The 15198-nt window shown below is 41.1% G+C and overlaps 1 protein-coding gene across 1 annotated transcript in view; it reads left to right on the top strand.

Annotated features, from left to right (window-relative positions):
* The first annotated feature begins 334 nt into the window (after positions 1-334).
* The window catches only part of WIF1 (WNT inhibitory factor 1), a 72227-nt gene continuing 57363 nt past the window's right edge, over positions 335-15198 (top strand). The window contains exons 1-2 of the mRNA XM_060244990.1: positions 335-656; positions 2452-2591. Of these exons, the coding sequence (XP_060100973.1) occupies positions 506-656; positions 2452-2591 (291 nt within the window). The 5' untranslated portion in view covers positions 335-505. The remainder of the gene's footprint in view (positions 657-2451; positions 2592-15198) is intronic.

Below are 15198 nucleotides of genomic sequence, written 5' to 3'. Positions count from 1 at the left end.
ACAAACAACAAGCAGCTGACTACATCAGCGATCCTTTTTTCAAAGAAAGTTTTCCTCAAATGGACGCACGCATCATGCTAAGGCCTTGAGGGATGAAAGATTCTCTTCGCTAGAAAAAACAAAAACACAAAGGAAGCCCTATTGCTGTGGGGTCCTCCCGCCATTCCCTGGCTTTATCCACCAGGATCCGACCGACCAGTTGCCAACACTTCTGGTCGAGAGTCCTCGGTGTCGCTACGCCACCTAGCGGAGCCGAGCGGGAGCGCCTGTCCCTGCACCTCTCCCAGACACGTCCCCTTCTCGCCGTCCCACTCACAACTGCGGAGGCTGCCAAGAGACGAAGCCGTTCCGGCCAGCAGGCAGGCAGACAGGCAGAGTGCGGCGCCGGGAACCCCGGCTGGGCGTGTGTGAGCCGTGCTAAGGGGCTGCAGCCAGGGAGAAGGGAGCGCCCCAGAAGGCGTGCGAGCCGAGGCAGGAGTTGGTTCTGGGACAAGCGACCAGCAGCATGGCCGGTGCCGCCAGCCCCCTGAGTTCCCCCGTGCTTTGGCTTTGCGGCGTCCTGTGGCTTTCCAGCCTGCAGTCTCTGCGCGCCGCGCAGCGCCAGGAGGACACGCTCTACATGTGGATCGATGCTCATCAAGCACGAGTGTTGATAGGTAAGCTGAGGCTCTACCCGGGGCGAGGGGGCGCGACTTGGAGGGAGGGATCTTGCCAAGAGCTCTTCAGCCCCAGGCGCGACTGCAAAGGGCTTTCCCCAGCTGCACCCTCCGTGCTTCCCAGGGGGATTCTCTCAGGGCACTTTTGTCCAACTTCACACCTGAGCTAGCTGTGCCAGTCACACACCGCGGTCTCCCGGGAGTCATGTCGCCTGGCCAGTGAAGAACACTGCAACTGGGGACTGGGTAACAGCCTTCTGTAAAAAGCCCGCTTTCTTTCTGGGTGCTTTGCTTAAATGCTCTTCTTTGCATGCTCCTGTGGAGAACCAGAGGTGCAAGGACTGGAGTGATCTCTCCTTTGAACAGACCAGTTCCCCCCCCCCCCCCCTGGAAAATTTCCATGCAGAGCAAGGGAAAACATGAAAACTATAACTAGATCATGAGCTATGATTGATTGCACATGTGTATATTTTCCACAGTAAACCCAGTCCCATGCTTCTCCAGATAAATATTGTCAGGTGTGATGCACACAGACACACATACCCATGACAGTGAATACATACCATAGCCAATCATAGCTTCATCCTATATGGATTAATATCAAGTTGCTACTCATGGCAGTCTAGCAGAGGCGAGCTCTTTTAAATGATTGCACAAGATAAAACATAAATCCCATGGCACCTTAAAAACTAACAAAATTTATCCCAGCATAAGCTTTCTTTCATGAGTCATCTGAAAAAGTGAGGTCATGAAAACTTTTGCTGAAAAACTTTGTTAGCCTTTGAAAAGTGTCATTTGGACTCCTACTGTATAGTGCTGCAACCTACCAGATCTGCCTAGGGCCAGAGGGATAAAATTCCCAGAGCCTTGGTCGGCTTGTGCAGTGGGGCAAATCAATGTTTGGGTTGGACATGCATGGGATAGAGTTGCCAGTCCCCCCCCCCCCCCGCAGCCATTGGCAGGGGATGGGGGGATAGGCTGCCAGCTCCAGATTGGGAAACTCCTGGAAGTTTGGTGATGGAGTCCAGGGAGGACATGGATCTCATTGAGGTACAATGTCCTAGAGGCCACCTTCCAAAGTATCCATTTTCTCCAGGTAGCTAGATCCAAGTGGGCAGCCATGTTGGTCTGAAGCAAGAGGTTATAACATCATTATAGTCTGCCATTAGAAAAAAAGGAGAACATTAACATACAGTCCAATGTTTTTTCAGCCCAGTTAACAACATTAATTTACAAACACAGACCCCAATTTGTGATTCTTTTAATCTGCTAAAAACATTCCTATGATTCTACTACCAACTCACTGCCCACTTATATTAAGAACTGCTGCTTGCCATTCCAATTTTGTCTGATGAAGTCTGCTTAGAGCATACGAAAGCTTGCATTCTGAATAAAACTTAGTTGGTCTTAAAAGTACACCTTGTCTGCTGCTTTGTTCATTTTCTCTAGGGGAATTGATCTCTGTAGTCTGAAAATAAGCTGTAATTCCCCTCTTCACACCTGGAGGCTGGCATCCCTAGCATGGAATGGGGAGGGGGGCAAAGGAATTCTTTTCCTGTGGGGGCCACAATGGCTCTTAGCAGTTCTGCACTTTGCAGTGTGAGGTATGCATTTTTCACCCTTCCCTCTACAGAAGTGTTTTCTGAGTAGGAACTTTCAACAGCTCTCTTTGCGGGGTATGTGGAGAGCACCTGGGTTTGACTGAATGTGAACATACTTCAGAGTAAAATGTTTTTCATCCTACATTAGGATGAATTTCCCACCTGTTTTTAATTAATTGGGGGTTGTTTTTCAGGCTTTGAAGAGGATATTCTGATTGTTTCGGAGGGGAAGATGGCCCCTTTCACTCATGATTTCAGAAAAGCCCAGCAAAGGATGCCAGCCATCCCTGTCAATATCCATGCAATGAACTTTACCTGGCAAGCAACCGGCAAGGTAAGTAGAGAATCATTGTGGCACCAGCCTGGGAAGGGGTGGTGAAAAGAAACAAGACATTTAACTAGAGCAAATATTTGGCTTATAAAAACTATTTATGGAGATATTTATTTCAGAGATGTGCCAAAAAGTTGCTACAGAGTGGTAGCTTAAATCACCTGTCATGAGAAATATGAATAAATCAACCCCATAGCAAGCAAGAGTAAACAGTGCTCATTTTTCTCATCCTTCAGGGAAACACTGCTCCTAATAAATAGTTCTCAATTTAATCCAGAAAAAAATTATCAAATAGAAAGAATATATAGGAAAAACCCTCTAGGGCATGCATACAAATTATTAAAAGGCAAGTCGATGTAACAAAGATCTGAAAACATGTGAAGCTGCTTTATATTGAGTCAGAACATTGATCTATTGAGGTCAATGTTGTCTGTTTAGCCTGGCAGATTATGTTTAGCAGATGAAGGCCTCGAGTTTACAGAGAACAGGCTTGATGAGATAATTTACAAGGAGAATTCTAGCTGCGCTTGAGCATTTGCAAATATTTACTATTTATGCCATGCTTCTGTGCATTCAAATCAATAATCTGTACAAAGTAGGTCAGTATTATTATCTTCACTGGGTTCAGATTGAGAGTTTTTTACCATTAACAATTTATTAAATTAAATTAAAATCTACGGTAAACATTAATACAAGTTATCTGCCACATAATTCTATCAATCTACTATACCGTTCATCCGTAATATACAATAGAAACATTTTCTCCAGTTAATCCACATACAATTAATCCATATATATATATACTAACCAAGAGTTATTTTCTATATCTATGTTGTTTTTTATGTGGTATATTTTAAATCCCATTTTATGCTAAGGGCAGCATACAGTGTGTCCCTCCATTTTATCAGCATAAGAACCCTGTGAGATAGGCTAGACTGAGAAAATGACTAGCCTAGGGTCACTCATCAAGTTCATGACAGGGTGAAGATTTGAATCTGATGCTTCTAGACACTCCTAAACCACACAATGCACAGGCGTTGTGATCTCACTGTCCATAGCATTATTCTGCAATAGCATGAAACTTTTCAATGAGGCTATAACTAAAAATGCAACAGCCCTAATAGTCCGTATCCGATCTTGTCAGAGTTTGGAAGCTAAATAGGGTTCGTATTTGGAAGGGAAACCACCAAGGAAGACCAGGGCTGCTATTCAGAGGCAAACCAACTCTGCTCATCTCCGGACTTGAAAACCCTAATTCCTGGGGTTCCTATGAGTCAGTTGCAGTTCATCGGCACACTCTACCTTTATAACTGAAGTAGAAAGTGGGAAATGGATGGTCTATAAAGAGGTTGCTAAAGAATAAACCATGTCTCCCCTCCCCCATCTAGTCTTCACTCATTTGAAAACACTGTTGATTTTTTTCAGTGGTGAACTAGGTAAACAGTGGTAAAATAAATAATAAGAGGAACTAGGGATTCATTTTGCAGCAAATTCTCTATTCAATACCTGTCCTTGGAATGCCAATATCTCAGCACCAGTCTAGATAATAAAAACAGAAAAAAAGAATGTTTTTTCAGTGTAAGTCTCCAAATATGCACGCAATGAATATGGCACAGGCAGAAGACTGGTCTCAAGGCTCTTGATCTCAGTAGCCCTTGACTCTGCATAGCTCTCCCAAGGAATTGGGGGTATTTTTGACCCTGGAGTCATGGGGGAGAAATTGGTTTACCCATTTAAAGCTTTCTACAGGGACCAAACTCCTGTTGGCCTTTCTCAATGAACTGCACTGCCTTGAAGTCCCTCTCCCCTTCCCACTACCTTTCTTTTTTAATTTTGAGTTTCATCACAAGAGAAAATGGGGTCAATCTAGCTTGAAAATGAAAGTACTAATTTGGGGTACTATTGGCCCCCAAAATATTGAAAAAAATGGTTTTAGCCCTGTTCCCATGTTTAAATACATGGACCAACACCCATTATATCTATTTTATAGACAGGTGGAGCAAACAGTGAAAATTATATCTTTTCTCATAATTTATATCTGTAGATTTTAGTTTATTTTACTTTACTTTGCTTTGAGGGTTACAATGATTCCAAGGGAAAGCAGTCTTTGCAACCTGAATTGTTGAGTTAGGGTTGCCAAGTCCAATTCAAGAAATATCTGGTGACTTTGGGGGTGGAGGCAGGAGACATTGGGGGTGGAGCCAGAAGCAAGGGTGTGACAAGCATAATTGAACTCCAAAGGGAGTTCTCGCCATCACATTTAAAGAGACTGCACACCTTTTTAAATGCCTTCCTTGATCAATGGCCAGTATTCAAATAGTTTTATATTAGAAAGAGGTACTAGGCAAGGATGCCCATTATCTCCCCTTTTATTTGCTCTATCTCTCGAACCCCTAGCTTCACAAATCAGACAATCTATTTTAGTTAAAGGCATTTTAGTTGGCAAGAAAGAATATAAACTTGCTTTATTCTTGAATGATATGTTATTGCTTCCTACTTCTTCCAAGGAATCTATTAAAGCACTTCAAATGATCCTACAAGAATTTGGAGAAATTTCAGGCCTTTTAGTTAATCAATCAAAATCTAAAATATTGCCTATAAATTTAGATCATGAACAACAATTGAAAATAAAAAAAAAATTCTGAATTTCTGTGGTCTATGTCCCAAATATCATGTTTAGGAATACAAATCTCTTCCCATTTAAATGATTTATTTAACATAAACTATTTAGCTTGGCAGAAAGAATTAAAATTGCAAATACAAAAATGGGAAAAACTCCCATTTATATGGATAGAACGATATCACCTTATAAAGGCTTTTATTATACCTAAATTTTTATTTCTGTTAAGGGCCCTTCCAACAATGGTCCCAAACAAATATTTTTCTATATGGCAAACTATCTTAAATAATTTTCTAGGGGCCAATAAAAGGCCCAGAATACAGTTTAATACTCTTTGCTGAAAACTTACAAGAGGAGGCAAACAATATCCTTCTTTACTAAACTATTTTAAAGCATCTCAACTAAATAAAATTGTAATAATGCTGAGAAAAGATAACATACCTGACTGGGTGTCCATATATAAGAACATAAGAGAAGCCATGTTGGATCAGGCCAACGGCCCATCAAGTCCAACACTCTGTGTCACACAGTGGCAAAAAATTTTATATACACACATACACTGTGGCTAATAGCCACTGATGGACCTGTGCTCCATATTTTTATCTAAACCCTTCTTGAAGGTGGCTATACTTGTGGCCGCCACCACCTCCTGTGGCAGTGAATTCCACATGTTAATCACCCTTTGGGTGAAGAAGTACTTCCTTTTATCCGTTTTAACCTGTCTGCTCAGCAATTTCATCGAATGCCCACGAGTTCTTGTATTGTGAGAAAGGGAGAAAAGTACTTCTTTCTCTACTTTCTCCATCCCATGCATTTATCTTGTAAACCTCTATCATGTCACCCCGCAGTCGACGTTTCTCCAAGCTAAAGAGTCCCAAGCGTTTCAACCTTTCTTCATAGGGAAAGTGCTCCAGCCCTTTAATCATTCTAGTTGCCCTTCTCTGAACTTTCTCCAATGCTATAATATCCTTTTTGAGGTGCGGCGACCAGAACTGCGCACAGTACTCCAAATGAAACCGCACCATCGATTTATACAGGGGCATTATGATACTGGCTGATTTGTTTTCAGTTCCCTTCCTAATAATTCCCAGCATGGCGTTGGCCTTTTTTATTGCAAACGCACACTGTCTTGACATTTTCAGTGAGTTATCTACCACGACCCCAAGATCTCTCTCTTGGTCAGTCTCTGCCAGTTCACACCCCATCAACTTGTATTTGTAGCTGGGATTCTTGGCCCCAATGTGCATTACTTTGCACTTGGCCACATTGAACCCCATCTGTCACGTTGACGCCCACTCACCCAGCCTCAACAGATCCCTTTGGAGTTCCTCACAATCCTCTCTGGTTCTCACCACCCTGAACAATTTAGTGTCATCCGCAAACCTGGCCACTTCACTGCTCACTCCCAACTCTAAATCATTTATGAACAAGTTAAAGAGCATGGGACCCAGTACCGAGCCCTGCGGCACCCCACTGCTTACCGTCCTCCACTGCGAAGACTGCCCATTTATATTCACTCTCTGCTTCCTATTACTCAGCCAGTTTTTGATCCACAAGAGGACCTGGCCTTTTACATCACTTTCCGCTCCATACCACATCCATGATGTGTTATGACAAAAATATCTGAAAGACCAAAACAAATAAAACAAGATATATTTATGAAAGCTATTCTTAATACATGGAATAATATGAGAAAAAAATTGCTCCCAACTCCTACTAGATTTTCTTCTTTTATAGGCCAATCTTGGTACTTACTGGCAAAAACTCAACAGCGATTCCAACTTTGGCATTCAATAGGATTAGACACTCTTAATTTAATTGTGAATAAAAAAATTATTGAAAAGACAACATTAGAAATTATAATACTGTTCCAACTTACCTGGCTGGACTATCTTCAACTTAAACATCTACATGAGTTTATTAAATTGGTAGAAATCTTACGTAAACCATGAATCCTCTTTGAAAGGGTATTACAATCAGCTTCAGGTACTTCGAAAGGAACACTTTCAAAAATATACCAAGCTGTTTTAGCTCCCTCAGAGAATAAATTTATTACCTAATCAACGTAAATGGCAAAAATTGTCCTCAACCCATCTTTTCCCTGAAAATTGGGACCTAATTTGGAGTAATTTTGCCACTACTTCCTCAATATTAGAACTCAGACAGCAAACTCTAAAAATTTAGCCTTTTGGCATATTACACCTCAACAGCTTTCTCTAATAACTAAAACTTCATTACCATAATGCTGGAGAAAATGTGGGACAAAAAGTTCTTATACCCATTGCTGGATGGAATGTCCAGTAATAAAAGAATTTTGGACAACAATACTTCCAAAAATAAAAGAAGTTATGGGCATTTCATTAGACTTCTCACCAGAAATATTACTACTAAATCTAAGACCAAAAACTATAGCATCTAAAATTACTCATGAAATAATAATAATGTTATTGTATGCTGCAAAGTCTACAATAGCTCTCTTCTGGAAAAGTGAGTGACAACCAAATCTTGATTTATGGTGCAAAAAACTATGGAATCTTTACGTAATGAGTAAAATTACAGCAAACATAACTACAACAAATCCAATGCAAGATATATCATTTGAGTTAGTATGGTTCCCTATTTTGGAACATCTAATTTCTCATGATGAGATTACAGACATTATCAATAGATCCTATCTTTATTAAAATATTTTGTGTATTTATTTATTTCTACTTATAGCAAATGAGAGAATATAACATTTTTCTTTTTGCTTTGTAATGAGGGTCACGCTAATTACTGTATAACTGTATTTTATATATAACCTAACTACTATGTATTGTAAATAGTTTTTCTTGTTTCAATAAACTGTTTAAAATGCCTTCCTTCCATAGGAAATAATGAAGGGTAGGAGCACCTTTTTGGGGGGATCATAGAACTGGACCCCCTGATTCAATCCTTTTGAAACTTGGAGGGTATTTTGAGAAGAGGCACTGGATGCTATACTGAAAATTTGGTGCATCTACCTAAAAAAAAAGCTCCCTCAGAGCCCCAGATACCCGCAAATCAATTATCTACTATTTCCTATGGGACTAAGTCTCCATAGGGAATAATAGAGTTCCCAGCAGATATTTCCCTCCCCCCTCCCCACTTTCTGATGACCCTGAAGTGGGGGGGAGGGCCTCCAAACCAGGGGATTGGCAACCCTATGTTGAGTATATAGGAGGAAGAGGTAAAAACCCTATGTTTGTTCTCTGTCAAAGCTTCCCTTCAAGCCCACAGCCTCATGGAAGAGCTCAAATTGAACCACACTGCACTTTTGGAAATGGGGTAATACCAAACCCCATTGCAAGACAAGCCAGGCCATGTTTGAAGGCATCCTCTGAACCTCGCATTTTCCAGACTTGAAGGAGCCATGAAGCCTGGAATGCTAGATGACCCCTGGTCACCTGTTTTCTGAGCTAACTGCTTCCCTTTGTCCTCCTGACCACCTCTTTTCTGAGCTAATTGCTTCACTTTTGCTCTTTAAATTTACAAACCTCAGAGTGATCTTCCCAACTTTACATATCTGGCGGGGTGGTGGGGAGTATTCTAGATCAGGGATGTCAAACTCATTTGTTTTGAGGGCCGGATCTGACATAAATGAGACCTTGTCGGGCTGGGCCATGAGTATCATAAAATGTAATGTCAGGTAGCAGAGATATAAATTTTAATTTAATTAGCTGAAGTTGTACCAACTGCTGAACTGTGGCCTCAGGCTGTACTATTGTTGAAGCTATGATCTTCTATTTTAATCTATATGTATTATGTCTATGTTAGTTTTATTTAAAAATGTGATTATCTATGAGAGCAGCAGAAGTATTAAAACTGCACATACAATATAGAGGTGACAGAGCAATAAGCACAATGCTATATACCAGCAGGTTTTACAGCACCAAATGCAGCATTTTATACTGTAAATACTGAAGAAAAAAAAACTTGTTACCAGTCTGATTCAACATTGTTGCAAATTTGCCCTATAGTAAGTATGCTCAAGGCTGCAGAAATTCACAATGCAGTTGTCTTCTTGCTATACAAAGCACTTGGGTATTGGGTCATCCATCCATACAATAGAGTGTTACAACTTGTCTCCTCTTTAAAAGTTTGTTACAACTTTGTTACAACTTGTCTCCTCTTTAAAAAGCAAGGATGATGAAAAATAAAGTGGCATCTATCAATTTAGCCAGATTTAAAAAGATAAGACATGGCTATCTTGGAAGCTATGGCAGATGCAAGTATGTATAGCCCTCCACCTTTAACAATACCTTCACTATGCTTTCATGTCACCCAGCAGAATAAATAGTCTTCTTAAACTTCCATCCTACAGTTGCAATGTGGATATGCTTATGGGCACAACAAAAAACAAAAAATGGGAATCTCTGTATCAAAAGCAATGCTCTGAACTTTTAATATTTAGATTCAGCTCTGCTGTGGTATTTTGCATCTTGGTGTTGTAGACATGCCACCAGAGATCAAAGAATCATGCTGTAGAGATCCCACTTCATTTAGCAAAGAAGGCATGTGCCAGCCATCTGTTGTAGCTGCTGACAGAAAACAGCAGTAAATTTCTCAGCCTTTTGCCAAAAAGACTTTATTGCTCAGCAGAGATGAGTTACAAGGTACCTTGTAAGCTACATCTGGTTTGCATAGTAATTTACATGGTATATATGTAAACTACAGAATTACTCTTTTTTCATAGCAGCATCACCTTTGGGCAGATACACTATTTTCTGTGTGTACATTTCTCAGACAAAATGCTTTGACTAAAAATATGAGCACAGTAAATAGCTTTTTCTTATTTTAGCAAGGATGAGCTTTCATACTGACAGCAGCAGGAATCAACAGACTGGCCAGACTGAGTAGCAGGTTGCAGCGGAGCAATCAATAAGTTGTGCTGCCCCAGCAGCCCATGCTCAGCAGGGGTTGGGACCTCCATCTGGCCTTTGCAACTGCAGATCTCTTCTCTCCTCTGAAGATTCACCACTAGCACCACTGCACCATCACATGCGGCTGCCATAGGTACTCTCTAGTGAGGGATGATGGCTTACTTCTGTTTCCATCCAGCAGTCCCAATGCCCTTCTGTGGCAGCTGGTGCCCGCTGGGGCTGACAGGGCAGAGTGCAACAGCAGGCAGGGACAACTAGTTTTGTCTTCATCTTCTTTCCCCTTGTAACCACACATAGAAGACTTTTGGAAGACAGTTTAGAAACATTTCTCCAACTGTACACCAATCCCCATGCAGGTGCCAACTTAATGCCGATTCTCCATTTGCATCTGTGTTTACCACCACAACAGTAGGCATACCCAACACAGCAGAGCAAACCTGCGACATACCTTCCTTTCCTAAAGCCCATTACTCACCAAGCTAGCCAGAAGAGGTGTATGAAACAAAGAAAGCTATGAGCTCTATGGGTCCTAGTTTGACCAACTTTCCAGACCCCTACCTCAAGAACTCATTTCCCACGCTATAAAATAACATAAAGCTAAGAGGTCTTTGGCCCTATATAGGTCAAAGTCATTCCCTCACCATGGGGCAATTAGCTGCTTACAGTCATCCCATGACAGATGAAGGGCTGTTGGTTTCAAAAGTGAGACTTTCGTCCCCTTTACTTTCATGAGCCCCCCCAAATAAAGTTCTGGTAACAAAATAATGGAGGGCATATGCTGAGTACCTTTAATTTACTACTAATTTTGCAATCCTATAAATGTTTAATCAGAAGTAAATCTCTCTCTATTCAGTAGGAGAAAAAGCCCAGCAGGAACTCATTTGCATATTAGGCACCCTGTCACTCATTGCATATTAGGCACCCTGTCACAAAGCCAGCTGGAACTGCGTTCCTGTGTGTGCCTGCTCAAAAAAAGCCGTGGACGGGTAACAAAAATACCCTAATTTGTTCTTTTCTACAGGCCTAATTCTAAATTGTGAGTAGATGGTGGTTTTAAAGAGACAGTACACTTGTGTGTTGGAGCTTTAGTAGCTTAATAATGCTCCCTCTGAGAAAGTCTTTGAGGGTCATTTAATGGAAGAAAAAGATTGAGAGAGCCAGTCAGTGGATTTTTATGGATCTATTGACCAGTGGAGCCCTAAGGAGAGCTCCCTGCCCAGTGAACCACTGTCCTGGTGTGGCTAGGCCTGACTTTAATGGGTAAAATACCTCTAGGGCTTTTTTTGTAGAAAAAGCCCAGCAGGAACTCATTTGCATATTAGGCAACACCCCCTGATGGCACCATTGTTTCAAATAGGGCTTTTTGTAGGAAAACCCCAGCAGGAACTTATTTGCATATTAGGTCACAGCCCCTGCTGTCAAGCCAGCCAGAACTGCGTTCCTGCTCAAAAAAAGCCCTGAATACCTCTGTAGAGCAGCATGTACTTGCTGTGCTGAGTTAAACAAAAATGAGGCAGAGGCAGACTTAGCCAGAGGAGATTGCAAACAACCTGTAGAAAAATGTCTTACTTTTTAAATACAGGCTTAATGTGCTGAAATGTGCATTTCATGGCACAGAGGTAAGCAATCATTCCATTAAGCCTCTGTTAAAGGGAAAAGACCCTTTCTCCATCTCAGTGACAGTACCATCTGGCAAATTAAGGAGAAAAGAAGGTTTTTATACCCTTCCCCCTTTTCTCTACCCTAAGGAGGCACAAAGCAGCTTACAATTGTCCTCCCTTACTCTCCCCACAACAGCCACCTTGTGAGGTAGGTGGGGCTGATGGAGTTCTGAGAGCACTGTGACTGGCCCAAGATCACCCAGCAGGCTTCAAGTGGAGGAGTGGGTAATGAGATCTAGTTCTTCAGATTAGAGTCTGTCTCTTTTAATCAATATGCCATGCTAGATACTAGGGGTGTGCATTTTTTTTTTTTACTGGTTTGGGTCTGGTGGGCTCGAAAAGATTTTGGGATTCCTAGAAAATCATGTATGGTGTTCAGATCTAGGATTTTTCAGAAATCCCAATTTTTTTTTCAGTTCTATTATACCCAAACTGAAAAAAATACTAGTGAAAAATACAAGCTCAATCCTGGGCTGGCTTGGCTTCTCCTGAAGTTTAAACTGAGCTGCAGGAGAATGCAGCGCAGATCTGTGCTGGCACGGAGTGATTGGCTCCTCATGGGCACAGCCAATCCTGGCTGTGCTGCCCTCGCCTGGTTCAAACCAGGCAGCAGGAGAAGGCAGTGCAGAGGTCTGCTGGTGGGGAGCTCTCAACTCTGCACCAACCTACCTGTTCTTGAGCTAGATTCTCTTGCAGCCCAGTTTAAACCAGGCTATAAGAGAAGCCTGCCACAGCTGAGATGGCAGGGAGCTAAGAGCTGATCCCAACTGATCCTCAGGTTTACTTCTGTAGTCCCTTCAAAGTTTAAAGAGAATGCATAAACCTGCCTGACAAATAGATGAGAGTAATCTGCTCCCACCTCTCCATTAATTTCAGTCTACCCAAAATTCCATAATATAGCCAGAATTTTCTTGGGATTTTGTGTTTTGTTTTCCTGAGAGCACCTGGGAAGCCAAAATATACCCCCAAAACACCGATAAGGTATTTTTTGGGTATATCTTTGGCTTCAAAAGATCCAAATGCACACTCATACTGGACACTATTGCATGATTTCCCACTGACTAATTTTTTTCCCTTTTAAATAAAGCCTGCTGATTGCATTTTGCTTTTTGCTGATAAATCTTATAGAATTTAAGTGTACTTTCCAACAATAATTATGGTGGAATCAAAGAAAAAGGGCAGGACTACTGGATATTTGGGGAAAAGGATACATTACCAGTAAGAGGGGGAATAGAACTAGAAAGCCTGCTGCTTAATACATAGAACCAGGGGTTTGTTTTTTTCTGGAAAAAGAGGTGCCAGAACTCTCAAGAGGGAAATGAAGGCAAAACACATGGGTGCTCCTCATGAACTTTAAAACATTTTTTGAGAACTTTGTTTCCATGAAGAAGTTCTGGAACTCCATTCTACCATGTTCCCCCAGGGCAGTGGGGGGGGGGGCGGAGGGAAACCTGCATAGAAGCACAGTTCTGGTGTGAATACTACAGGAAACCCTGGCTAGTTTTGGAAGGTATTTCATGACTAACATAAGCTCAAGATTGTCTGCTTGTGCCAAAAAACAGCTTAAGTGCAGTCACACATCTTCAGGAAGAAATTGCCACAAAGAAAATGTATAAAATGGCTGATTGCTTTAATCTGGGGAGAGGAAAAGAATCACCTGCAGTTGGATGGGGCAGACAGAAAAGATCCACTCACCTTGCAAAAGTGCCTTCTTAATGGAAAATTTAGTCTGGATTAACCCAAAATATTGATATCCAAATGAAAATCTGGCACCTTTAAAATGTCTTGTGCTAGATTTTGTAACATTTTACTTGAGCATACCCTGAATTCCATTGGAGAACAGGTGTTTGTAGATGTTAAGAATCGCATACCATAACATGACTGGCAACACAGTAAAAGCTGGTAGTATATATTTGCTTTGCATTGTTAAATAAAAGCAATGTCCTACTAACCATATAATGCAAAGACTAATAAGTCAGTCCTAAATATATTTTCTTGGAAGCAGTCCTCAATGAACTTACTTTGAAAATGTGCAAAAGATTACTTAATTTTATCAAGAGATATCCTTGAATGGGGTGTCAATCATTCTCTCTTTCATAGTCAGATTTGTCACTTCTTTGGAAAAAATTAACACCAGCCCCTGTTCATATGCATATGCTAATTAATTTAAATAGTTATGGTTTCAAAATCAGCTATGACATAGCCTTAAGAGCAACTGTGGAGCAAAAGACCCACACAATTTTTCTTTAAAATCAGCCATACATTGTCTTCACAAAGCTAGCTTTCCTGCTGTACATCTCAATAGCCTTATTTAAGACAGGCAAAGGCTGGAATTAACAAAAACTGAGAAATAAAACAAGACATTTTATTGCTAGGAATTAGCCACTCAATTTTATCTCTGTTATTGTGCAAGGTAGTAAATATGCAGTTTTCAGCCTCATACAATGTGCTTGCAGTGTTCATCCCAAGATATGAGACAGTTTGGTGCTGTGTCCCTTAGCAGCTTTTGCCCATGAACCACCATCTTCAAAAGTGAGACAATTCTTCCTTTGCATGCTGAGAGATTCCAGAATGTGGTGTTGGGTAAATGTTTACTTTCTACCAAGGACTCTCCTGTCAGATCCTGTAGGACTCCTACTGAGAATTCTTCTGCGCACATGTGAGGCCACCAAGGGAAACTGAGACTTCTGGGCTGCAGTGACTTTAGCATCTTGTTACATTCAGCTTATTTTCCTTTTCACCCTGCTGAATTTAATTAGTACCCTTCTTTTATTTTCAAGAGCCTTGGCAGAGAAAGATGCAGATGAAAGAGAACAGGCTGGGCCTCCGCTTTGAAATCTTAGGGCCATGTTTATTGATAGAGAAAGCTTGGAATAAATGGACTGAAGTGGTGTGCATACATCACTAAACAGTGCACAATATGCTTGCTTAATCAGTTAACAATTCAGGCTGCTATTAGATATCTCTTTCATTATGGACAGTGCCATGTAGTACTGTAGGCAAGCAGTGACAGTATCATTGGGGATGCCTTTTATTTTAGGTAAATGAAAGGATGTAGTTGCTCTCATCCAGGAACAGTTCTGTTTTACACCTGCTGATGGGATGTTGACATACCAGTTGTGCTAAATGGTACAGCAACAGTTAAAGCTAGTGCAGCCCAAAACTCCAACCAGTACCAAGGCAGCAGCTCCTCTGAGGCAACAAACAAATAAAGAGGAATCACAGAGTTGATTAACAGAAGAAATACAGTGCTGCAGCAAACACCATGAATATGATTTCTTCATTACTTGCAAAAGTGACAAGGAATAAATACAATTCAAAAATGGAAATAACATTCATTATCTGGCAGGAGTGATGTAATTTAATATTTTTAGAAATAATAATATTGACTATAAGTTTGATACCCCCTTTAAACTATTTAAATTTTG

The sequence above is a fragment of the Heteronotia binoei genome, chromosome 8, assembly GCF_032191835.1.
Source record: "Heteronotia binoei isolate CCM8104 ecotype False Entrance Well chromosome 8, APGP_CSIRO_Hbin_v1, whole genome shotgun sequence".
Classification (NCBI taxonomy): Eukaryota; Metazoa; Chordata; class Lepidosauria; order Squamata; family Gekkonidae; genus Heteronotia; species Heteronotia binoei.
Note: the sequence above shows the minus strand (reverse complement) of the source record. Positions and strands in the feature narration are given on the sequence as shown.